This window comes from Pristiophorus japonicus, chromosome 10 (genome assembly GCF_044704955.1).
Source record: "Pristiophorus japonicus isolate sPriJap1 chromosome 10, sPriJap1.hap1, whole genome shotgun sequence".
Lineage (NCBI taxonomy): Eukaryota > Metazoa > Chordata > Chondrichthyes > Pristiophoridae > Pristiophorus > Pristiophorus japonicus.
Window position 1 is genome coordinate 45,431,300 of NC_091986.1, and position 26,948 is coordinate 45,458,247.

The following is a 26,948-nucleotide window of genomic DNA, read 5'->3' on the forward strand; positions in this document are numbered from 1 at the left end:
TCCAGGCTAATACATTTCCTCTGACTCCGCGTACCTCTATCTTCTGCAGTAACCTTTTGTGTGGCACCTTATCGAATGTCTTTTGGAAATCTAAATGCACCACATCCATCGGTACACCTCTATCCACCATGCTCGTTATATCCTCAAAGAATTCTAGTAAATTAGTTAAACATGATTTCCCCTTCATGAATCCATGCTGCGTCTGCTTGATTGCACTATTCCTATCTAGATGTCCCGCTATTTCTTCCTTAATGATAGCTTCAAGCATTTTCCCCACTACAGATGTTAAACTAACCGGCCTATAGTTACCTGCCTTTTGTCTGCCCCCTTTTTTAAACAGAGGTGTTACATTAGCTGCTTTCCAATCCGCTGGTACCTCCCCAGAGTCCAGAGAATTTTGGTAGATTATAACGAATGCATCTGCTATAACTTCCGCCATCTCTTTTAATACCCTGGGATGCATTTCATCGGGACCAGGGGACTTGTCTACCTTGAGTCCCATTAGCCTGTCCAGCACTACCCCCCTAGTGATAGTGAGGGAGAGCCTGGGGGAGGAAGAGATAGACCCTGGGGAGGTAGGGGAGCAGGGGGGTGGTTGAGAAAGAGAGAGAGAGACTGGGGGGAGGAGAGAGAGAGACACGGGTGGGGGTGATCGGAGGGGAGAGAGGGAACTCAGGGAAGACGGATCACGTTGTTACAACCACCTTCAAGGGAATCGTTGGAGTGAATGAAATCTAGAAGTTATTGCACTGTCACTATTCACTATACCCAATAAACCTGTTAACAATCCGTACACAATGGTGGGGGGGTGGGGTGTAAGGGGAGAGGGACGCATTTGGACTGGGGTAAGACACTTTGACTGGCACATGGTGCCTTCTGGAGAGATGTATCCTCTGTGGTTTCTGGAAGTCAACTGGATCGAGTTACAATTTGCGAAGTCAGTGAGAACTTGGGATGGACGGGTCCAGTTATACATTTGCAGAGAAACTTCAGGGTGTGCCTTATCCTCCAAGGGGACTAATCAGAGACAAAGGGCGGCCATTTTTACAGTACAAATAAACGGGTCCATTTCTAATTCAGTTCAGCAACTACCATTGAGTTAAATAATTTGCATATATCAGCTGTACATTTTAAAGATCGAGAGCTAGAAATTCGTTGTCGCCCGCTTTGAGGCGGTGAGCTACCTTAGGCGCCGGGCGATGTCTACCGCTTCAAAGTAGGATATTCAGTTGTATCACCCCAAGAGACCAGTGGAGCACTAAGGGAAGCATTGCACAATCCTCTTATGGCGCTAAAGGCCAATCGCGGGGCGGTAGCACGAGAACACTTTTCAAGTTAAGGCACTAGGATACCGGCATCCTAGCTCCGAAAGAGGAAGTGAGGGCGATCATGTGAAAGCTGCAAAAAAAGGAAGGCAGGCTACCAACAGTCTTCACAGGTAAGAGAGGTAAGTAGTTGTTAAAAATTTGACTCTGAACACTTACCTCTTCATTTTCTGCGATATCGCCCCGGGATCCTCTGTGCACCGTCTGCTTCCCCATTGGGAGTAGCGTCAGGTGCTACAGTAGGCGAAAGCAGTCAATTTTGGAAATGCATTACAAAGGGATCGTTGCACACTCTTGACGTCACCAAGTGGGAGGTGCTAGAGTGCGCAGCGCTAAATGACAGCACGCCACTAAACTACCAGTGAAGTTCGCGGCAGGCTGTCATAATGCGGCATTCGGGCCGTAGGTGTCTCTGGAAGAAACCAAATTTCTTCCCCATCTTCCGGTAGGACAATTGAGCTTCTCTCTGTCAATAATTTAGGGCTTCGAGTTAGGTATGCAAAACATCATCACTCTCCTGAAAGATTTTACCTGAGGTCTTACCAATATATTACACAGGCTTCATCTTATAATAAGTATTGCATTGACATATTGCAGCAATGGATTTTCTTATTGGTAATTATAATAGCTACAAATTTGACTGTATACTTTCAGTGAATGGTTGAAAATCCTATTTTGGCTTCGAACTTAAACATCAATATACAAAAACTAATTGCCAAAATTAGATTTTAGGATAGACATAAATTGTCGATGATCTGTGAAAGGAATGGTGAATGCTAATTTCTTATACTGCAGATTATAGAAAATCCATTATGCTGTTAAATTTTCCCCCATTCTGATTTTTAATACATTCCAGATGAATAAAGAACTTGCATTTATATAGCACCTTTCACGGCATCAGGATGTCCTAAAGCACTTTACAGACAATTAAGTCATTTTTTGAAGTGTAGTCACTGTTGTAATGTAGGAAACACGGCAGCCAATTTGTACACAGCAAGATCCCACAAACATCAATGACTGGATGATCTATTTTTTAGTAATGTTGGTTGAGGGATAAATATTAGCTAGGACATTCAAGAGACAGTGAAATTTAATTCTCCTTTATGCACTGGTGTCATTATACAACTCAGATCTTAGGGATTACTTATTTTGAGTAATGCAAGACTTTTGTAACAACTAAGAGACTGACTGCAATGAGGAAGAGAAGGAGAGAGGAAACGAGGGAAAGGAGAGCAAAAGAGGGAGTGGAGGGAAAGGGAAAGAGGGAGGGAGGGAAAGGGGAGAGAGGGGGAGAGAGGAGAGAGGGAAAGAGAATGGGGGAGAGGGGAAGAAGGCAGAGGAGAGAAGGAAAGAAAGAGAGTGAAAGGGGGAGAGGGAAAGGAGAAGAGAGGGAGAAGAGGGAGAGAGAGAAAGAGGGGGAGAGAGAGAAAGGGGGTGGGGAATAAATAATGTCTGACTATTTTGTGCCATAGTACATTGCAGGACCAACACGTTGTGTCTTCAGATGTGTTATTATTAAATACTGCAAAATATTTTAGTTTAACAGTACCATTACCTTTCCAAATAAGGTTGAAATGAGTTTGAGATTAGGAATAGGTAAATGGTATAATTGGCCGGGAATTTTCTCAAACGGCATAATCGGCAAGTTATGCCGCTATTACCGGCATAAACTGGCATAAACAATGGGGGCCCAATGAAAGGGCACATTAGAGAATTTCAATTTAAAACACTTTAAACCATGAAGCCATCATTTATGCACATTAGGCACAGAATTTGCAATCGTGAAGCCTTTTCAATTTTTATGCAACTAATTCTGATGCTATAAAAATGCATTCAAAAATACAGAAAATACAGTGGCTTAAAAATATTACAATTAAACATCAGATCTTTGGCTTTGGCTCAAGCTGCATCTAAAATGTTAGGTGAATAATTACACCTGTTCAAAATAGGAGTCAATGCAGGTAACTCGCATTCTCTAGTCTTTCCTACATTACAACAGTGACTACACTTCAATAAGGACTTCATTGGCTATAAAGTGCTATGGCACGTCCGGTGGTCATGAAAGGCGCTTATAGAAATGCAAGTCTTTCTTTCTTCGTGTATGTCATCCATGGCTCATTGGTAGCACTCTCGCCTCTGACTCAGAAGGTCATGGGTTCAAGTCCCACTCCAAAGACTTGAGCATAAAAATCTAGGCTGATAGTCCAGTGCAGTACTGAGGAAGGGTTGCACTGCCGGAGGGGCAATACTGAGGGAGTGCAGCACTGTTGGAGGGGCAGTACTGAGGGAGCAATGCACTGTTGGAGGGGCAGTACTGAGGGAGCGCTGCACTGTCGGAGGGTCAATACTGAGGGAGCGCTGCACTGTCAGAGGGGCAGTACTGTACTGTCAGAGGTGCCTTCTTTCAGATGAGACGTTAAACTGAGGCCCCTTCTGCCCTCTCAGGTGGATGTAAAAGATCCCACGGGCACTATTACAAAGAAGAGCAGGGGAGTTCTAACTGATGTCCTGAACCAATATATATCCCTCAACCAATATCATTAAACATAGAAAATAAGTGCAGGAGCAGGTTATTTGGCCCTTTGAGCTTGCACCATCATTCAATATGATCATGGCTGATCATGCAACTTCACTACCCCACTCCTGTCTTCTCTCCATACCCCCTGATCCCTTTAGCCGTAAGGGCCACATCTAACTTCCTTTTGAATATATCCAACGAACTGGACTCAACAACTTATTGTGGTAGAAAATTCCATAGGTTCGCAATTCTCTGGGTGAAGAGGTTTCTCCTCATCTCAGTCCTATATCGTTTACCCCTTATCCTTAGACTGTGACCCCTGGTTCTGGACTTCCCCAACATCGGTAACATTCTTCCTGCATCTAACCTGTCCAATCCCGTCAGAATTTTATATGCTTCTATGAGATGCCCTCTCATTCTTCTAAATTCCAGTGAATATAAGCCTAGTCGATCCAGTCTTTCTTCATATGTCAGTCCTGCCATTCCGGGAATCAGTCTGGTGAACCTTTGCTGCACTCCCTCAATAGCAAGAATGTCCTTCCTCAGATTAGGAGACCAAAACTGCACACAATACTCAGGATGTGGTCTCACCAAGGCCCTGTACAACTGCAGCAAGACCTCCCTATCCTATACTCAAATCCTCTCGCTATGAAGGCCAACATGCCATTTGCTTTCTTTACTGCCTGCTGTACCTGCATGCCAACTTTCAATGACTGATGTACCATGACATCCAGGTCTCGTTGCACCTCCCCTTTTACTAATCTGTCACCTTTCAGATAATAATCTGCCTTACTGTTTTTGCCACCAAAGTGGATAACCTCACACTTATCCACATTATACTGCATCTGCCATGCATTTGCCCACTCACCTAACCTGTCCAAATCATGCTGCAGCCTCTTAGCATCCTCCTCACAGCTCACACTGCCACCCAGCTTAGTGTCATCTGCAAACTTGGAGATATTACATTCAATGCTTTCATCTAAATCATTAATATATATTGTAAATAGCTGGGGTCCCAGCACTGAACCTTGTGGTACCCCATTAGCCATTGCCTACCATTCTGAAAAGGACCTGTTTATTCCCACTCTTTGTTTCCTGTCCACCAACCAGTTCTCTATCCACGTCAATACATTACCCCAATCCCATGTGGCTTAATTTTGCAGATTACTGTCTTGTGTGGGACCTTATCAAAAGCCTTTTGAAAGGCCAAATACACCACATCCACTGGTTCTCCCTTATCCACTTTACTAGTTACATCCTCAAAAAATTCTATAAGATTTGTCAAGCGTGATTTCCTTTTCATAAATCCATGCTGACATGGACCGATCCTGTCACTGCTTTCTAAACGAACTGCTATTACATCATTAATAATTGATTCCAGCATTTTCCCCACTACCGATGTCAGGCTAACTGGTCTATAATTCCCTGTTTTCTCTCTCCCTCCTTTTTTAAAAAGTGGGGTTACATTAGTTACCCTCCAATCCATAGGAACTGATCTAGAGTCCATAGAATGTTAGAAAATGACCACCAATGCATCCACTATTTCCAGGGCCACTTCCTTAAGTACTCTGGGATGCAGACTATCAAGCCCTGGGAATTTATCGGTCTTCAATCCCATCAATTTCCCGAACAACATTTCCTCACTAAAACAGATTAAGTGATCATTTATCTCATTGCTGTTTGTGGGAGCTTGCTATGCGCAAATTTGCTGCAGCATTTCCCACATTACAACAGTTACTACACTCCAATAGTACTTTATTGGCTGTAAAGTGCTTTGAGATATCCTGAAGTTGCAAATCTTTCTTTCTGAATGGGGGAGGGACTATGTTAAAGAGCAGAAGCGGCTTTTATCCAAGGGTTCACTGAAAATGGGGAAAATTCAGGCGTAACGTAACAAGAACGCGTCCTTGCACGTGTATTTCCTCGATCCTTTACACTGAAATTTGGCATATCTGCGTACTAGTACACGTATGTTTCAAGGAAATTCAGGACCATAATCATCTAGAAGCTGCTTAAAATATATCTATACATTTGTCACTGTAGCATTGCCTAAATAAGTCAAACCTTGAGGAAGATGTTGAGATGTTTTGAAATCCTGGGAGTTTAAGAGGGGAAGTAAATTCCTTCCTTACAAAAATGGAGCCGAGAGGATTGCATTACATCCGATCATGCATAGGTTTAATCGTGCAGTTTTGCAACAAATTGAATGTAGAACTTTGTCAGAATGAGGCAATGTTTGACATTTCAATTGAAAGATGAAGATTTACATAGATGTTTAATGATGCCATATTAAATATGCATCAGGACCAGAATGATTGCAGGAACAGCAAATGCCACTTCTGTCGTGAATTAAGTGATAACACAGCTTTCCGGGCATGCATTTATTACCACCAAACACCTTTGAATGCCCTCCAGTCATAACTGCAATTATTTTTAACTATTACTTTTGAAACTGAATGAATCGCCAGATCACTTTGAAATGGTACTAATATAGCTCAGAATAATGACATGACTAATAAAAAAATTTGGATCTCGGATTCTTTTTTAAAAAAATCTGTAAATTGGAACACAAACATGAGAAACTTACAGTTGGGTCTCTTTCCAGAACTGCCCAGATCCCAATCAATCTGCTCAACATTTCCAGCATTTTCTGATTTTATTTAACATTTCTAATAGTAAGAAAAAAAATGAACTTGCTTTTCTATTGCGCCTTTCACCACCTCAGGGCGTCCCACAGTGCTTTTTGAAGTGTAGTCGCTGTTGTAATGTAGGAAATGCGGCAGCCAATTTGCGCACAGCAAGCTCCCACCGATAGCAATGTGATAAATGATCATATAATTTGTTTAAATTAAAGTGCCATCTGAAAGACGCCACCTCAGTACTGACCCTCTGTCAGTGCAGCGCTCCCTCAGTACTGCGCCTCCAACAGTGCAGCACTCCTTCAGTACTGCGCCTCCAACAGTGCAGCGCTCCCTCAGTACTGCGCCTCCAACAGTGCAGCGCTCCCTCAGTACTGCACCTCCAACAGTGCAGCGCTCCCTCAGTACTGCGCCTCCAACAGTGCAGCGCTCCCTCAGTACTGCGCCTCCAACAGTGCAGCACTCCATCAGTACTGCGCCTCCAACAGTGCAGCGCTCCCTCAGTACTGCACCTCCAACAGTGCAGCGCTCCCTCAGTACTGCACCTCCAACAGTGCAGCGCTCCCTCAGTACTGCGCCTCTAACAGTGCAGCGCTCCCTCAGTACTGCACCTCCAACAGTGCAGCACTCCCTCAGTACTGCACCTCCAACAGTGCAGCGCTCCCTCAGTAGTATAGTATTAGGCAGTCCCTCGTGTCGATGATGACCCACTTCCACACTGAAAAGGGATCAGTCCACAGGTGTTTCAATGAGGGACCTGACATTCCAGGTCCCGAACTACATATTGAAGGGTGGAAGATGCCTGTGCGTGGATTCTTTGATGTGGGGTGGCTGTTGCACACCAGCCACCACACAGGCTTGACAGAGCTAGGTCTTGGTCCAGTGGCAAGGTTGGGGCGCCATGCTGGTTCCAGGGCCGCCGCTCCTCCTTTTATATCCCCGATCTGTGGCTAGTGTTTCCTCGGGGTCAGGGGGTCACCTGTAGTATACCGTTCAGTAATGAAGGCAAATGAGTTAAGTGTCTGCAGTGTCCCCCAGATCGGGGGGCACTTGATCTAATGTTTATTTTGTTTCCCCCCCCCCAAAAGAGTTGAAGGCAAATGAAACAGTTGTCTGAATAAAATTAAGGGGCAATGGAAGATTTTCTAACCTGCAATTTACTTAGAGAAGCAACACTGCATATTCCATGTTTTAACTGCGACGCCTTTGCTTTTTGAATGCAGGAAATGGTGTCTGTAACTGTGGAATCTGTGACTGCTGGGAAGACTGGACTGGGAATGCCTGTGAAATCTGGATTGGATTGGAAAGATTCTGAAGATTCAACAGGAACAGAAAAGGCCCTTGAATGGGCTTTCATCTCTGCTGCATGACTATGGAAATCATCAGATGCAACATTCGAAACACACTGCAATCACAAATAAATATCTTCACTTGCTAATGTTTTCACTTTAGGTTTGCTACGTAGCCAGTACCAAAGGAATCTAACAGTTTAATCGTCAACAAACAAGTATGAATGGCAAAATGACCTTTAATGTCAAGTGTGCTGTGGTTATTGGCATGGGAGTCTGGCAGCCATGTTACTGTTGGATGTGACGCATTTTAATGAGACTAGCTTCAATAACTTATAATCTACAGATATGCAAAGCAAATGTTTAGGAACTGGGGTCACAACAGTAATGTATTATTTTGGCTGTTAGCAAATGCGCAGCTAATGAGGAAATACTGCTGACAGTAAATCTCTGAATGGCTAAGAGTTTTTGACTGATCTGCAAATGACTGTTGTAATAAATATGTACTGGTACAGGACCTGCCTGTTCTGACTTAAACACATGTTGGAGCTTCCTAGTATAGTCTATTCTTAACCGTGCTTTTATAAAGATGTACTTGCAATTTGAATAAAATGAATGACACTTTTAAGCAATTAGTGTGACTCGACAGTTTGTGCATAATTCCAAGAGTTCGATCCATTATTCCTAAATGCCACTTGGATGATACCAGATAAAATGGCTATTTTCTCCTTTAGAATTCTTTGAATAAAAACCTGTAAAAGCAATATAATGGATAATATTTTGTCAGCTATATCACAAAGGATATGCCAAAGCGCATATACTCAGTGTCGTGTGTTGATTGGTTGGTGATTGGAAACTCTGCTGCCTGTGTCCTAACTCGTACCAAGTCCCGCTCACCCATCACCTCTGTGCTCGCTGACCTACATTGGCCCCCGGTTAAGCAACGCCTCAATTTCAAAATTCTCATCCTTGTTTTCAAATCCCTCCATAGCCTCACACATCCCTATCTCTGTAATCTCCTCCAGCCCCACAATGCCCCTGAGATATCTGGCCTCTTGAGCATCCCTGATTATAATCGCTGAACCATTGGTGGCGGGGCCTTCTGTTGCCTAGGCTCTAAGCTCTGGAATTTCCTCCCTAAACCTCTCTGCCTCTCTCTCCTCCTTTAAGACGCTCCTGAAAACCTACCTCTTTGACCAAGCTTTTGGTCAATTGCCCTAATTTCTCCTTATGTGGCTTTTCTGTCTCATAATACTCCTGTCTTGGGACATTTTGCTACATTAAAGATTCTATATAAATACAAGTTGTTGCTGTTTTATCATAATGTATTGCCCAAGGACAATCCCTTTAACACGTTCAATTTATTAAAAATAAATATGTGCTTTTATCAGGAGTTTCTACTTTTAGAATTTATCTTTCTGATGTTACGAATGGATTCCTGAGCACTAATAGCTTTTAGAATGATAGAATCCTACAGCACAGAAGGAGGCCATTCGGCCCATCGTGCCTGTGCAGGCTCTTTGAAAGAGTGATCCAATTAGTCCCACTCCCCTTGCGCTTTCCCCACAGCCCTGCAATTTTTTCCTTTCTCCTTCATATGTTTATCCAGCTTCTCCTTAAATGTTATTCTCTGCTCTTTGCCTCAACCAATCCCTGTGGTAGTGAGTTCCACATTCTCACCACTCTCTGGGTAAAGAAGTTTCTCCTGAATTCCCTATTGGATTCATTGGCGATTATCTTATATATATGGCCCCTAGTTTTGTTCTCTCCCACAAGTGGAAACATCTTCTCTATGTCTGTCCTATCAAACCCCTTTCATAATTTTAAAGACCTCCATTAGATCACTCCTCAACAGAGAAAGTTAATATGCTCAAGATCTCACCAATCAGCCGCTCAGACACATCCATCTCCATTCCACTGTGCCTTACCCTACTTTCTAATTCATAGAATGATACAGCACAGGAGGAGGCCAAGCGGCCCATCGTGTCTGTGCCGATTCTTTGAAAGATCTGTCCAATTAGTCCCACTCCCCCCTGCTCTTTCCCCATAGTCCTGCAATTTTCTCCCCTTCAAGTATTTATCCAATTGCTTTAAACTATAGTTTTAAGTGGCAAAATCAATAAAATGCAGCTGTCTGTTTTAAAAAGGTAAATCAAATCTACTAATCAAAAAGAATTTTAATACTTCCCTCAAAGGTTCCAGGCTTCCTTGTCATCTACAGTTAATGCACCAGAACTGAGGAACAATTGCATTTTTATCCAGAATTCAGTCACAAAGAAATTAATGGAAGATATTAAGACATGAACACTGCTTTCTTTCAAGAGGAATTCCTTTTTATCAGCATTTGTCCTCAGCCTTGTCATCTCAATTCAAAGAACATTCTTGGTCACAGGAAGAAATGCTTCTGATTAAATGAATGTTGAGAGTAATCTGGAAACTTGTTCTGGTGAAGAACTTGCATTGTTGACAGCTGAACATCATGAAATAGCATTTTTATATTGGCGCGTTCAATTCCTCAGGTAAGCCCTTTAGATTTAATCCTTAGGCAGCGAGCAGGACACAAATATTCAGCATCAAAGAGATAGAAACTAGTCTTCCGCGACAGAGCAAAATAGGTGACAGGGAATCGGCAGCTGGTTTTGCAATGTGCTAGATTTTCTTTTCCACAGATGTAATATAAAATAGGCTGTTGATTCGCTATCGCCCATTGTGTGGTATCATCAAAGACCAATCTCAACCCCGGTATTCCAATGAATCTTAATATGCTAAGTAGTAGAACAGTAACTGGCTTGGAAAATGATACAAAGTGGAAACTCAATGAAATGGGCCTGGGACCATCTTATAATCTGTTGTCTAAACTTACCTGAACCTGACCACACCTGGAGTACAGTGTACAGTTCTGGTTTCCGTATTATAAAAAAAAAGATTCACTAGGATGATACCAGAACTAAGAGGATATACTTATCAGGAAAGATCGAGCAGGGCTCGTTTCTGTAGAAAAGAGAAGGCTGAGGGGTAACCTGATAGAGGTCTTCAAAATTCTGAAGGGGTTCAAAAGGGTAGACATAGAGATGTTTCCACTTGTGGGAGAGACCAAAACCAGGGGCCATAAATATAAGATAGTCACTAATAAATCCAATAGGGAATTCAGGAGAAACCACTTTACCCAGAGAGTGGTGAGAATGTGGAACTCGCTATCACAGGGCGAAGTGAATAGTACAAGGGGAAGCTAGATAAACACATGAGGGAGAAAGGAATAGAAGGATATGCTTATAGGGTGAGATGAAGAGAGGTGGGAGGAGGCTCGTGTGGAGCATAAACACCGGCACAGACTGGCACGGAGCAAACCTGAGGACTGGGAGAAATTTAGAATTCAGCAGAGGAGGACAAAGGGTTTAATTAGGAGGGGGGAAATAGAGTATGAGTGGAATCTTGCCAGGAACATAAAAACTGACTGCAAAAGCTTCTATAGATATGTGAAGAAAAAAGATTAGTGAAGACGAACGTAGGTCCCTTGCAGTCAGATTCAGGTGAATTTATAATGGGGAACAAAGAAATGGCAGACCAGTTGAACAAATACTTTGGTTCTGTCTTCACGAAGGAAGACACAAATAACCTTCCGGAAGTACTAGGGGATCGAGGGTCTAGTGAGAAGGAGGAACTGAAGGATATACTTATTAGACGGGAAATTGTGTTAGGGAAATTGATGGGATTGAAGGCCAATAAATCCCCGGGGCCTGATAGTCTGCATCCCAGAGTACTTAGGGAAGTGGCCCTAAAAATAGTGCATGTATTGGTGATCATTTTCCAATAGTCTATTGACTCTGGATCAGTTCCTATGGATTGGAGGGTAGTTAATGTAACCCCACTTTTTAAAAAAGGAGGGAGAGAAAATGGGTAATTATAGACCGGTTAGCCTGACATCAGTAGTGGGGAAAATGTTGGAATCAATTATTAAAGATGAAATAGCAGCGCATTTGGAAAGCAGTGACAGGATCGGTCCAAGTCAACATGGATTTATGAAAGGGAAATCATGCTTGACAAATCTTCTGGAATTTTTTGAGGATGTAACTAGTAGAGTGGACAAGGGAGAACTAGTGGATGTGGTGTATTTGGACTTTCAAAAGGCTTTTGACAAGCGATTGGTGTGCAAAATTAAAGCACATGGTATTGGGGGTAATGCACTGACATGGATAGAGAACTGGTTGGCAGACAGGAAGCAGAGAGTCAGGATAAACGGGTCCTTTTCAGAATGGCAGGTAGTGACTAGTGGTGTGCTGCAGGGCTCAGTGTTGGGACCCCAGCTATTTACAATATACGTTAATGAATTGGATGAAGGAATTGAGTGTAATATCTCCAAGTTTGCAGATGACACTAAACTGGGTGGCGTTGTGAGCTGTGAGGAGGACGCTAAGAGGCTGTAGGGTGACTTGGACAGGTTAGGTGAATGGGCAAATGCATGGCAGATGCAGTATAATGTGGATAAATGTGAGGTTATCCACTTTGGGGACAAAAACACAAAGGCAGAATATTATCTGAATGGCGGCAGATTAGGAAAAGGGGAGGTGCAACAAGACCTGGGTGTCATGGTACATCAGTCACTGAAATTTGGCATGCAGTTACAGCAGGCGGTGAAGAAGGCAAATGGTATGTTGGCCTTCATAGCTAGGGGATTTGAGTATAGGAGCAAGAAGGTCTTACTGCAGTTGTACAGGGCCTTTGTGAGGCCTCATCTGGAATATTGTGTTCAGTTTTGGTTTCCGAATCTGAAGAAAGACGTTCTTGCTATTGAGGGAGTGCAGTTGAAGGTTCACCAGACTGATTCCCGGAATGGCTGGACTGACATATGAGGAGACTGAATCGATTTGGCCTTTATTCACTGGAGTTTAGAAGGATGAGAGGGGATCTCATAGAAACATATAAAATTCTGACGGGACTGGACAGGTTAGATGCAGGAAGAATGTTCCTGATGTTGGGGAAGTCCAGAACCAGCGGGGGCAGTCTAAAGATAAGGGGTAAGCCATTTAGGACTCAGATGAGGATAAACTTCTTCACTCAGAGTGTTGTTAGCCTGTGGAATTCCCTACCGCAGAGAGTTGTTGATGCCAGTTCATTGGATATATTCAAGAGGGAGTTAGATATGGCCCTTATGGCTAAAGGGATCAAGGGGTATGGAGAGAAAGCAGGAAAGGGGTACTGAGGTGAATGATCATCCATGATCTTATTGAATGGTGGTGCAGGCTCGAAGGGCTGAATGGCCTACTCCTGCACCTATTTTCTATGTTTCTATTACAACTGTGCTGTTCAGTTCCACATTCTGGCATAGACAAGATGAAATTTCTTCACTCAGAGGCTTGTGAATCTTTGGAATTCTCTACCCTAGAGGGCTGTGGAGGGTCAGTCGTTAAGCATATTCAAGACTGAGAGCGATAGATTTTTGGGCACTAAGGGAATGAAGGGATCAGGAGGGGAAATGGAGTTGAAGATTAGCCATAATCTTATTGAATGACGGAGCAGGCTCGAGGGACTGCATGGTCTACTCCTGCTCCTAATTTGAACGACCTTATGTGGAAGGAGTTATTTTTTTTAACCATGTATTTCCAGAGCATTTTTTTAAACTATTTCTTGTGGGATGGGGGCTGAACTGGTGAGGATACATTTATTGTCCATCCTTTGTTGGTTTGAGCAGTTGGTGTTGGTGGGGTTACACCAATTCAGAGTCAAATACGCAGTATTGACTACTGTGTGTCACGTGCATCATTGACTGTTAAACTTCATACACTATAGATAGATATTTGACCCAGTCAAACACCAACCACCAATCGCTCAGTGCAGATGAGTTTTTATTTGTGACCATGTTAAACCCCTAGCCATTTGATTCCAACAGTCCCTTCACACAGAAGCACCCAACATTAACCACAATTCAACAGCGCTTTCTTTGGTCCACCTAAGAAATATGCAAACGATCTCTTTGTGCCAAAATAATTCCGTGCGTTCTCTACATTTTAATGCAGAATTCTGCCCAGTACAAATCACAAGCCACTTTCTGCAGTCGTATCCCACACGCCCTGCGGGAAAGGATTTATAGTCATTCCGACTTCACTCAATGATGGCCTGATGCGCACACTTCCAATCCAGGGACGAAAATACGTTAGAAATGAAAGGACTGGACAATGGAGCTAAAATGCGTGTCCACGTTGTCCCATTCTCATCCTGGACAGTGCCAGAGCACACTTGATCTGCGTAAAGGTTATGGGCCATGGCTGCACTGTGTCTTCATATAAATATTTTATTCAATATGTTGTATGTGTGTACAACAAATTATAGTAAACATTTAAAATGTACAATGCAGACAAATTCTTTTTTTTGCATATATGTATGTAAATTTAGTAATACATACCAACAGTTCTTGATACATACAACCTACTACATGCAGTTCTGGTTCATTGCCATCCTCTTCCCATGCAACAAATGAGACAAGAGACAAAATATTAACCAAAGCACAAAGAATAAATATCCCTCTGCTGTACTTTGTTTTTTTGTTTAAAAGGTGATAATAATTAGCCTGTCAAAGACAACCATTCAGTTGGGATAGACACTCTCACAGACAACTCATATAAACAACAAAAAGAAAAATGAAATCAGAGGGGTTAACAATTATATACCCATTGTCATTTACAAAAATAAATTCAGCCTAAGGTTAACCAGTCAACTGGTTTGCAAGGGGTGAAACTGTAAGGTTCACTGTCAAAAACTGTGTTGTATGTCGTCTCCAGGAGCAGCAGCCTCCCGTAAAGCTGAAATCAAAATGACTCTTGCAAATGGTTTCATTTTATTCACAGCATTTAATTAGCTCAGTACAGAGACTCCGGCGCTGGCTGATGTGCTTAAATCTTTTTTTTTCCTGCTTTAAAAAAAAAGAAATCAACACAAATCTAGTTTTTTTCATTGGACAAAGAATGAATTATAAATTGCCAAAAGTTATCGGATGTAATACATTAGCAGCCTAGCAGCAGCATAGCGGCATTTCCTACTCGATAAGAATCTGCAGAAGTCATAGTTTGTAAAATAAATCATAAATACTAGAAAGAAGAAATACTTATTAAATAGATTTCAAGCTTGTAAGAACTGCGAAACCTACAGCATTGACAAACAATTCCTTGTAATGCAGAAAGACGTGGACCATCTATATGACAAGTAAACCTGATGAGGAAGTGACAATGTTTGCGATATCTGGATGTAAATAAAACGGTCAAAACTTACTGAATAGTACCAGACTACAGAATGGCTTTTAATTAGTACAACGCTTGGCTTATAGAATTCGCAGTTATAAAGGCCTACTCATCATATATTTGGACCCTAAATGAACCTTCTCTCTCTGATGTAATGACACAGCTCACAGTGCAGCGACTCATTCTGTTCCGATTCTAAATTGAACTCGGTATTCACACTTCCCTCTGCGTTTTTTCCTCACAGTTATAATGCAATTTTGTGTGATTTCCATTCAGTTGAATCTTGTTATATGTATAATAAGTGACCTACTCGGCCGTGAATCTCACGACTCCAATCTTTATTCTGAGGCAGTGGTGTTCGTAAACATGTTTAAATGTAATTTTCATTCAAGAAATTAAAGTTTCGCGAGGTGGATGGGTCCGTTTCTAAAATTCATTTTGATGACTGTGCCATTGTGTATTATATTTGTATTAAGGATAGATTTTCCTGAATTAATGATACTATTTTTTGCCATTTTTCTTTGATTTCCTTTTGCTCAGGAATTAAGAACATCTCAGCTTTGTTTTCAGTATTTCTAATATACATCAGAATTACAGCACTTCTCACTTGATAGAATTACAGTTGAAAGTATGTTGAACCAACTAATATCGGATGCGTGTTACTGGCGGGGAAGAGTTAAATAAAGATATTTTGGTATTTATTCAGATCAGTGTTTTAAGATAACTGCTTGCTGCAATCATCTAGCTGAATAATTAGAGTTAGGAGTCCTAGTTAGACCAGTTTGAGGGCTTTTTCAGCCAACTCTTTTTCTGATTTCTGATTTTGGCGGCAGAAAATAAAATATGGAGCAGATCGAATTTTAAAATAAAATCTAGCTTTTTGACGTTGTTTAGTGGTTGAAAAATACTATTTTGAGCACTTACAATAGTTGGGACAAATCAATGAATCAAAGATTATTATGACTCATGGCCATCGCCTCCTCTTTCACTGGGAGCCTGGTTGTGTATGTTCTCAGGACAAGGCAAATCACCATCCGCCCAGCATGTTCCAGCGACTAATGTCTGGTTGCATGCTGGGCTAGAGGTACGCTGGTACATGGGCTACAATGAGTGGTACTACATGCTGAGCTTAAAGAGAAAAGAACCAAAAAAAAACTCTCTCACAAATCTCCGTCACAACCATTAAAATCCTTTTTTTAAGATCCTCCGCGCTGAAAACAAAACTATCTACTCGGAGCTCCACCTCTTGTTGCCGCGGCAAGGACATACGCACACTTTGGTAGACTTGCCCATGCCACCGTCACTGGACAGGAGTGGGTCTTGTCATCTCAGCATCTGTGCTAATTCAACCAAAAAGTAGACTTTTTCCAAATGGGCCGCGTAAAGTACAGCCTCACGCTGGTGAAAGTGTAGCTCAAAATCTCAAAAGGTAGGGGAAGGAGGGAGGGCGAGAAGGAAGGAAGGGTTGGCTTTTGCGCACAGACTACATAGGTCTTCCCAGGTTTCCTGGAGCCCACACACAATTTGGGAATAGTGGGCCCTGCTCGCTGGACCAGGCAAATGGCAGCAGTCTCATGTGTGCACAGCGAGACATCACAAGAAGGGAACTGTGCAGGGGCTTGGCGCTAATCAGAGCACCTTCTATTGAATGTGACTGACACAATTCCTTCTACATTGCCTCCAATCTAAAGAACAGTTTGCCAGTCTCTACGCAATCTTTTCATTTACACGTCGAATCAATAGCCTGAGACACTGATTCTATTCCTCGTTGATGCACTTTCTGGTGAGAGCATTAACTGAGGCTTCCCGGATCCGTGATAACTGGTTTGTATTTCCAATCCCACACTGGAGCCAAACCAGTGCTGTCGTTTTAATTTTTCCCGTCATCTACTTTTCTTCGATAGCAAAAAACACACAAGTCCCTGCAAAAAAAAAAGAGGTTAGGGGACAGTGCATAGAGCAGCCATGTGTAAAAGGAGAGAGGGACTTGGTCCTCAATGAGCAGAGATTTACAGCGATGGTCTGGGATCCCACTGCTGTCTGCTGTGTTACAAATCGACAGGTCTGAAACACTTAACCTTCTCCGGGAACTGGACTCGAAAAAGAGAGACTCTTTCGGACGAGTGTTTAGCAGGCAAATGTACCAAATGCAGTTGTGAAATAACGTCATTCTCATGGAGTGTCACAGTTAACAGGAAACAGATAAAAGGCATTCTACTATCTTGGTAGGACATCCATGGTCAGAGTTTAGCTGGTTTTCCAGATTTCTTCTTGTTGTGGAAGTAGTTACGCGTTGGGATTTATCCGCTTGCAATGAAATTGTCCAAAGACTGCAAGGAACAAGGGTTCACTTGCTTTACCTGATCCACAGACATTAGAAGGTGAGAGTCTGCCAGGGATAAATCGCTCAACAGTGCAATGGTTTAGGAATTCACGTCCTCACCAAGATCTGGCTGGCTATGTTGATTTGTTCTTTTTGACTTGTTTCCCTCCATTCATTATCACAGAAGTACTTGTGCTTTTACTGGGAGTGGTTGCGTTCTTCGGCACTGTTTCACCAATATCGTGCAGCGATGGCTCTCGGTACATGGCAACTGCAAATGATTGGAGAAAAGGCACACATGAAATAGACTTCCCAGTTTTCGACAAGCCATGTTTATAATGTTCACAACAACAACAACAAAAACAATAACTTGTATTTATATAGCACTTTTAACGTAGTGAAATGGCCCAAGGCGCTTCACATGAGTATTATGAGATAAAAAATTTAACACCTAGCCGCATAAGTAGAAATTAGGGCAGGTGACCAAAAGCTTGGTCAAAGAAGTATGTTTTAAGGAGTGTCTTAAAGGAGGAAAGAGAGATAGAGAGGCGGAGAGGTTTCGGCAGCAAGTTCCAGAGCTTGGGGCTGAGGCAACAGAAGGCACGGCCACCAATAGTTGAACGATTATAATCTGGGATGCGCAAGAGGGCAGAATTAGAGGAGTACAGATATCTCAGTGGGTTGTGAGGCTGGAGGAGATTACAGAGATAGGGAGAGGGATTTGAAAATAAGGATGATAATTTTGAAATCGAGGCATTGATAACTGGAAGCCAATGTAAGTCAGAGAGCACAGGGGTGATGGGTGAGCAGGACTTGATGCGATGTATTTGCTGTAATGTATTTGCTTCATGGGTTCTTTGCTTAAGAATTCATAGCAACACATTGCTATTATGAACTAGTTGGTTTATTAACAAAGGTTTAACAATCACACAACACATTACCAGTTCATCCACTAGGCTCATATTTGCAAACCTCATCATGGATGACCTAGACCCAACTGACTCGGGTTTTATTGAATCTTGTGAACATCACGAGACTGGCTAAGCCACTCACAATGCAACAGCTCCATAACTCTTTTTTTGGGGGGAGGGGGGACAAAATAAACATTAGATCAAGTGCCCCCCCCCAATCTGGGGGACACTCCAGACACTTTTAACTGCCCTCTTTTTTTATATTTTTTTGTTGTTGTTTTTTTTTTTTTGCAACTTCAGATCCAATAGTATATTTCCATATCATTTACAAGCAGGAGGAAGTTTGCCAAATCACTTTCTCATCCAGATAATGCTTCTTTAACATGCAAATCTTGTCGGTTTAGCAAAAAGCAAAAATCAAAGGGCGATCATTCCAAAGAACATTCCTGCTTTATTGCAAAAAACGGAGAATGTGTTTTTTTCAATGCCAATGGAATTCCATTCTCAGCAACTGCATGTTTCAAATGCAGGTTTCAGGTGGGAATGGGGTGAGATGGGAGGGGTGGGGGGGAAGAGGTGAAGGGGATGAGGGTGTGTGTGGAGGGGTGAAGGGGAGGGGAGGGAAGGTGGGGAGGGGGTGGGATGGGAGCGAAGGGAAAGGTCAGTGTGAAATGCAACCACTGTCAAAAATTTCAGACCATGGAATATATCTGGAATTGGATAAATACTTGAAAAGGAAAAATTTGCAGTGCTGTGGGGAAAGAGCAGGGGGGAGTAGGACTAATTGGATAGCTCTACCAAAGACCTGGCACAGGCACGATGGGCCGAATGGCCTCCTTCTGTGCTGCATCGTTCTATGATTGCCCAATCACATGACCTCCAATCTCCAACCATCCCACCCCCACACTCAAGCCATTGGTCGCCCAACATGTCCATCCTCATGGTGCCCTACCTTCTCCACGGCCAATTTCAAAGTGAATAACAGAGTTAACGTTTCAGATTGATGACCTTTTGTCCGGCCTTATTGGCATGAATACAGTGAGTTGTGTGTGCCCATTGTACTCTGAGGAGAGATTGAGCAGACTAAGCCTATATTCTCTAGAGTTTAGAAGAATGAGTGATGATCTCATTTAAAAATACAAGATTCTTACAGGGCTTGACAGGGTAGATGCAGGGAGTTTGTTTCCCCTGGCGGGGTGTTTGGGACAAGGGATGACAGTCTCAGAATAAGGAGTCGGCCATTTAGGACTGAGATGAGGAGAAATGTCTTCACTCAGAGGATGGTGAATCCTTGAAATGCGCTACCCCAGAGAGCTGTGGATGCTCAGTCGTTGAGTATATTCAAGACAGAGATCAATAGATTTTTGATATTAAAGGAATCAAAGGATATGGGGATAGGATGGGAAAGTGGAGTTGAGGTCGATGATCAGCTATGATCTATTAAATGGTGGAACTGGCTTGAGGGGTCGTATAGCTTTTTCTTGATCCTAATCCTTATGTTCATTGGGATATCAGCTCACTACCGACACCTGGAGGTGATGGGAGGAGGAGGCAATCCTGGGGTTGGGGGAGGTAGCACGCCGGAACATTTTTGTGGCGTATTCCTGCTTCCACAAAGATAAAAGATGAACATGGGTTTGGTCTTTATTTTTGAGTAGCCTCTCAATGGTTAGGCGGCTCAATGCCAGTACAATGAGCAGAGTGTGCATGAGAGCATTTGTACCATAAAATTACAATAGGGTTCTACATACATCATAGGACACTGATTTGCATATTAAAAGAGACCCTCCCACCTGAAACAGGCGGGCATTCCGGCTCTGACTGAGTTGGCAGTCACATAATGTTAGCTGATATCATTTTAAGTCAGTACCACCCCATTTATGCCGGGTAGCCCTATGCTCTGTAAAAAACACTTAATGCAATTGAACATTTTAGACCATTTAGCTGATATAGAGCTATTCCTATCTGAACCGGGAGTTTAAGGTATCAGAAAGACTTACAGTCAGGTTCATTAATAACCTCCACAGAGAGAGACAGAGGGATGCCCTTTCTCAGCTAGACTCAAACTCGTTCTGAGAGGTGGAAAGGATGTTTATAATGTTTATAATAACTGTAGAGTATAGGTTCCGTTTATCACGATCAGATTAAAGGGAGTGGGTGTCAGAGGATATCTGCTTAGTGACATGAGTTATAGCAGTTATCCATGAATGTTCCTTGAAGCACAAGTAGCTTGTGACATTTTAACACACAATCATAGAATAGTACAGCACAGAAAGAGGCCATTCAGCCCATCAAGTCTGCGTTGGCTCTTTCCAAGAGCAATCCAGTTATTCCTAATTCCCCGCTCTTTCCCCATATCCCTGCAATTTTTCTCCTTCAAATATTTATTCAATTGACTTTCGAAGGCCACTATTAACTCTGTATCCATTGCTCTCTCAGCCAATGCATTCCCAATCCGAAACACTCGTTGCGTAAAAGAGTTTTTCCTCATGTCGCGTCTGGTTCTTTTGCCAATCAATGCCCTTTGGTTATCGATCCTTCAGCCATTGGAAACAGTTTCTCTTTATTTACTCTGTCTAAACCACAAGTAGAAAAACACCTTCAACTCTATTGCTTCTGAGACACGAGGCCCTATTTCACTGTATAATCATAAATTAATGCACCTGATCAATCTCATCCGTTAATTCAGAATGCCAGTTTAAATGCTGTAAAGTACAATTTGTTAAGTCTATAAATGTTAATTTTAGTCAGTCTTAATAATGAAAGCGAGAGAATAAACTCAGACATTATTTACACCAAATGCATCACAATCATCATGCTGGTGGTTAGCAGTAAGATGCTCAGAAGGAACCTTCAAAAAGGTAAACTGAAGTCTCTTTATAAAAGTAAACAATGTCTGAGAGTTTATTCTCTGCTCTGATGTCAGAATGGATTCTTTCAGAAATCAAGAAAGAGTTGAACATAAGAATTAGGAGCAGGAGTCAGCCATATGATCCTTTGAGCCTGTGCCGCCACTCAATAAGATCATGGTTGATCTTTGACCTCAACTCCACTTTCCCGCCCTAACCCCATATCCCTTGATTCCCCATATATTCAAAAACTTGTTGCTTATTCCAAAAGCTTTATTTAAAACTGGTTTCTACTTGTATTTATAGCTGTGCTACAAATATAATGCACAGCTCCAGGGGTGTAGGGGTGGGGGTGGGTAGGGACTATGGGGTAGAGACTTTATCCCATTCATTCCTGGATCACTCATGTAGGACTTCATTACTGAGTGTCCTACAACTGGCATGGACACGATGAGCCGAATGGCCTCCTTCTGTGCCGTAAATTTCGGTGACTCCATGATTCTATGAACAACAACTTGTATCTCTATAGCACCTTTAACATAGTAGAACGTCCCAAGGTGCTTCATAAGGGCCTTATCAGACAAAACTTGACACCAAGCCATGTAAGGAGATATTAGGACAGATGACCAAAAGCTTTGCCAAAAGAAGTAGGTTTTAAGGAGCGTCTTAAAGGAGGAGAGAGAGGTAGAGAGGCGAAGGGGTTTAGGGAGGGAATTCCAGAGCTTAGGACCTACCACCATTCTAGAGCATTTTACAATCTGCAATCTAAAGAGCGATGAAAAATGGATAGGTTTGGTAAGATATATCATAGTATAAATCTAGTAACTAACAGGTCCAACATGACATAATGGGATATGCTAGCATAGTGGTTATGTTACTAAACTAGTAATCCAGAAGCCTGGACTAATGATCCGGAGAAGTGAGTTCCAATTCCACCACGGCAGCTGGGGAATTTAAATTCAGCTAATTAAATAAATCTGCAATAAACAGCTAGTATCAGTAATGGTGACCATGGGCTGGAATTTCCAATGGTTTCTGGACGGTAATGGCCATTGTGGACGGTAATCAAGTGAGCGAAAATGTCCTTACCTGAATTATGCCGGTGGTTTCGAGGTACCGCTGGTGAGTGGACCGCCAGCGTAGATTACCCTGGCGTGATATTTGGCTGAGTGGTGACCCGTAGGTAAGTTCTAAAAAAATGCCCACGAGGATCAGCGGAGCTGGGTGCTAGGTGAGTAGCTCTTCAAGAAAAAGGTTAGTAATTGTTTTTTTACTAATTATTTATAAAATGTGCTATGGTGATTCAGTTTTAAAGTGTCTTGGGAATGTTTTTTTGATTTCTTAGTTGATGGTTTTTGAAAAATGATTTTTATTGTTTTTCTGGTGTTGAGCCCAACCTGCAACCTCGAGGTAAGTTTTTATTGATTTTTAAAATTTTTCGCCCATTTTGTTTACGAACCGCCCAATCGACCCTAAATTGCACTTTTTCGCTCAGAATGAGGATGCAAGGCTGATGTTTTTCGCTTGGCAGATTTTTAAATTCTTTGGGGGGGAAGTTTTCACCGGCAATAATCTTCCCAATCTTAGTGGGCTTTTGGGCTGTGATCGGGCTGATAGGAAATTCTCATGAAACTACCGGATTGTCGTAAAAATCCATTTTGTTCACTAATGTTCTTGAGGGACAGAAATCTGCAATCTTTACCCGGTCTGGCCTATATGTGACTCCAGACCCACAGCAATGTGATTAACTCTTAACTGCCCTCTGATTTCAACAAGACACACATTTGTAGCAAAGTGCTACAAAGAAGGACTGCAGAGATTCAACAAGGCGTCTCACCACCACCACCTTCTCAAGGGGCAATTAGGGATGGGCAATAAATGCCGGCCTTGCCAGTGACGCCCACATCCTGTGAACTAATAAAATCATAAAACAACTGATGGCGCATGAGCTCATTACCTTCCAATGGTTTGGGCAGAAAATGAGACGCTGGTTTAGTTTTCTTCACACGATTTCCCTTCATGATTTGTCCGTCCTTGTTGAAACCCAGATACCAAGCCCTACCAGATTCCTGCTGTCTGTAGATCATTGATGAGTAGATCACATAGTAGTTCTCGTACACTGATTCCTTAAACTTGCATTCCGGTGTAAAAAGTTCCTGTGGATGCAACAACATCAAAATGGTTTCAACCGAATGTTTGAATCAGATGGCAATCTATATCTTAAAAAAACCGACGTTCTTGAACTCATATCCTGGACTTTATTGCTGCTGCTAAAGTTCAGTTTCAGCTGAATTAATTTCCATCTTAATATTCCTTCTCTTCACTAAGTTGAAATCCAGACTCAACACAATCTTTCACTTAACTCATTCTTCCCCACGACAATGAAAGCATGGAACTTCTCATCTTCCTCAGTCTTCCCTTGTTCCTACAATCTTCATGATTTTGAAAGTCAAGTTCGGTGCCACCCACCTAACATTACTTCTATACCTGACACAGCCGTGGCTCAGTGTGTAGCAATCTCACCTCGGAGTCAGTGGGTTCTCCCACTCCTGAGACTTGAGCACAAAAATCTAGGGTGATCCACATTTATAAAGTGCCTTTCACGATCTCAGGACGTCCCAAAACTCTTTACAGCCAACAAAGTACTTTTTGAAGTGTAGTCATTGTTGTAATATAGGAAATGCGGCACCCAATTTGCACACAGCAAGCTCCCACAAACAGCAATGTGATAATGACCAGATAATCTGTTTTTAGTGATGTTGGAGAACTCCCCTGCTCTTCTTCGAAATAGTGTTGTGGGATCTTTTAGGTTCACCTGAGAGAGCAGACAGGGGCCTCGGTTTAAACGTCTCATCTGAAAGATGGCACCTCAGACAGTACAACATCCTCTCAGTACTGAACTTGGAACGTCAGCCTATATTTTTGTGCTCAACTCTCTGGAGTGAGACTCAAAACCACAACCTTCTGACTCAGAGGCGAGAGTGCCTCGCTGAGCCATGGCTGAGGGAGCGCCGCACTGTCGGAGGGGCAGTACTGAAGAAACACTGCACTGTCGGAGGAGTAGTACTGAGGGAGAGCTGCACTGTCAGAGGGACAGTAGAGAGGGAGTGCTGCTCTGTCGAAGGGGCAGTACTGAGGGAGCGCCACACTGTCAGAGGGACAGTACTGAGGGAACGCTGCACTTTCGGAGGGTCAGTACTGAGGGAGTGCTGCACTGTCGGAGGGACAGTGCTGAGGGAGCACTGCACTGTCGGAGGGACAGTACTGAGGGAGCACTGCACTGTCGGAGGGACAGTACTGAGCGAGCGCTGCACTGTTGGAGGTGCCGTCTTTCAGATGAGACGTTAAACCAAGGTCCTGTCTGCCTTCTCAGGTGGACGGAAAAGATCCCATGGCACTATTCGAAGAAGAGCAGGGGAGTTCTCCCCAGTGACCTGGGCCAATGGTTATCCCTTAACCAACATCACTAAAACAGATGATCTGGTCATTATCTCATTGCTGTTTGCCTGAGCTTGCTGTGCCCAAATTGTCTGCCGCGTTTCCTACATTACAACAGTGACTACACTGCAGAAAAAGTACTTCATTGGCTGTAAAATGCTTTGAGGCATACTGAGGTCATGAAAGGCACTATAGAAATGAAAGTCTTCCTTTCTTTGAAGTTCAGAGCACAGCTGTAGGCAATTCGGCCCATTGTGTCGATACCGCTTGCTAGAGCAATCCAATGTAAGTGTTGCTCATTTTCTGTCTTACACCATGCACTATCTGGACAGAAGCTTAAGGCTTATTTTGAATGAGTTAACACTGACATTAAAACAAGAGCCAGAAGAACATCATACCAACACATTAAGCACACGGTCACTAATATCACCAAAATTAAATGACTTACAGCAGTGACACCTTGGTGTGCAGTAGCTGACATTAGAAATGCATTTCATTTCTCCTCCCTCCATTTTTCCTAGTGTGCATTGATTTATCTGCCCACCCAGCAGCATCTGACGCAAGAAGCTATTCCACCAATTTGAATTCAAAGATAATAGCCTTATCTCCTAATTGCAGTTTGTGCTCAGCGCACTTTTTGAATAATTATTAAGAAGTACACGGCAATAGGCAATCACATTGCTATTTTCTCCCGTTTGTAGAACAGCTTGAGCTTTTTCAACCCGAGGCTCGACAACTAAACGGTCCTCTGCGTCCGAGCCTCATGCAGAAGGAGGTTCTGAAATGACAAGGGCCGTGAAATTGGGTTCGGTAGTGCCATCCCTTGTTTGGGCGCCATGGGTGCCATTTGGAGACCAAAGTGGTGTCCGATGCAGCGCGTACTTCTGGCGTTAATCGTGCCGGGCGCCATCTTGGTAAAGGGCAAACAAGAGACGCCCCTATCCACGCTTGAAGCAGGCGTTAGTCCATTTTCATTTGTAAATAGGGCGGGGGGTGGGGTGGGATGGCGGGGGCGATGTTCTAACACTTGGTTCTGGTCCCTGTTGCAACTCTGGTTTTTAGCCTGAGGCATCCAGCGCCAGCGCTGATTGTCGTCAGGAAAACCAATGCTAAACTCCACGCAAGTAAAAAAAAAAGGTAAGAGCTTACCACAAGCACCAGCGCTCCCGAGATCTTTGCTGTCGCTCCCAACTCCGACCTCCAAGCTCCCCCCCCAATCTTCCCCCTGGCCCCGACCTCCTAGCCCCTCCGACAGTGCTCCCGAGGCCTGCGATCTTACTACCTGATCCCACATCGAACCCTGATCATGGACTCCGAGGGCGATCGTTCCTCCTCCCATTCCTCCCTGCGATCCAACCCAATCACTTACCTGGAAATAGGAGCACTAACCTGTGCCGACTACTACCGCAGCATCATTTACATCAGGATGCGGTTCGAGGCCCAAACTCTGGGGTTCCTCTGACCACCCCCAGCGCAGACTGTTGACCCTCTGCGGGTAAGGTGCCCAAAAATGGGCACGCCCAAATTTCTAGGCTAGAATGTTTGTAAACCTCTATCATGTAAAGAACACTGCTTTGGAAGTCACTGCATTGCACGACTACGGCGCTATTGGCATGGGACTAGAATCTGTCATATTTAGCTGGGTGGAATCATTCTGGATCATCATATATTTCTCATTGTGAAAATTCCAAACATTACCTACATTAATTGGAACTTCACTGAACCTAGATAGAGTGGATAAGAAGGACCTATTTCCCTGAGCAGAGGGGTCAATAACCAGTGGACATAGATTTAACATAATTTGTAGAAGGAATAGAGGGGAGTTGAGGAGAACCTTCTTCACGCAGAGGGTGGTGGGGGTCTGGAACTCACTGCCTGAAAGGGTGATAGAGGCAAAAACCCTCACCACATTCAAAAAGTACTTGGATATGCACGTGAAGTGCTGTAACCTACAGGGCTACGGATCAAGAGCTGGAAAGTCGGATTAGGCTGGAAAGCTCTTTGTGGGCCGGCACGGACATGATGGGTCGAATGGCCTCCTTCCGTGCTGTAACTTTCCATCATTCTATGAACCTGAGAGCTAAAGAATATATTTTATTTTAAATGCTGATGATCACAATTCACTTACAACAGGTGGGGTGGAGAATAAATTAATCAACCTGGAAACAATTGGAATGCCCCTTCAAACGTGATCATAAAATCCTTCAGTATTTTCTCACAGCTCCTGTCTTCTCTGGTCATGAGATACATTTGAAAATGAATTGTGCTATCAAGATGATACAATTCATCAACAAATGTATTTTCCTAGTAAAGATATTAGGCCGTAATTTGCGGCCCCTACGGGCACGTGTAAGGAGCTCACGTGTATTGGTCACCTGCCCTAATATCTCTTTATGTGGCTCGTGTGAAATTACTTCTGATAAC

At 43.0% G+C, this 26,948-nt stretch overlaps 2 protein-coding genes across 3 annotated transcripts in view; one reads left to right on the top strand and one right to left on the bottom strand.

The window, feature by feature from the left end:
• The window catches only part of itgbl1 (integrin, beta-like 1), a 300,193-nt gene extending 291,807 nt beyond the window's left edge, over positions 1–8,386 (top strand). The window contains exon 11 of the mRNA XM_070891407.1: positions 7,706–8,386. Within this exon, the coding sequence (XP_070747508.1) occupies positions 7,706–7,797 (92 nt within the window). The 3' untranslated portion in view covers positions 7,798–8,386. The remainder of the gene's footprint in view (positions 1–7,705) is intronic.
• Positions 8,387–17,409: 9,023 nt separating this feature from the next.
• fgf14 (fibroblast growth factor 14) overlaps positions 17,410–26,948 on the bottom strand; it is a 356,072-nt gene continuing 346,533 nt past the window's right edge. For both annotated transcript variants that reach the window (XM_070891408.1, XM_070891409.1), the window contains 2 exons: positions 23,044–23,242; positions 17,410–17,597 (listed from right to left, as the gene is read on the bottom strand). In XM_070891408.1, coding sequence (XP_070747509.1) covers positions 17,461–17,597; positions 23,044–23,242 — 336 coding nt within the window. In that variant the 3' untranslated portion in view covers positions 17,410–17,460. The remainder of the gene's footprint in view (positions 17,598–23,043; positions 23,243–26,948) is intronic.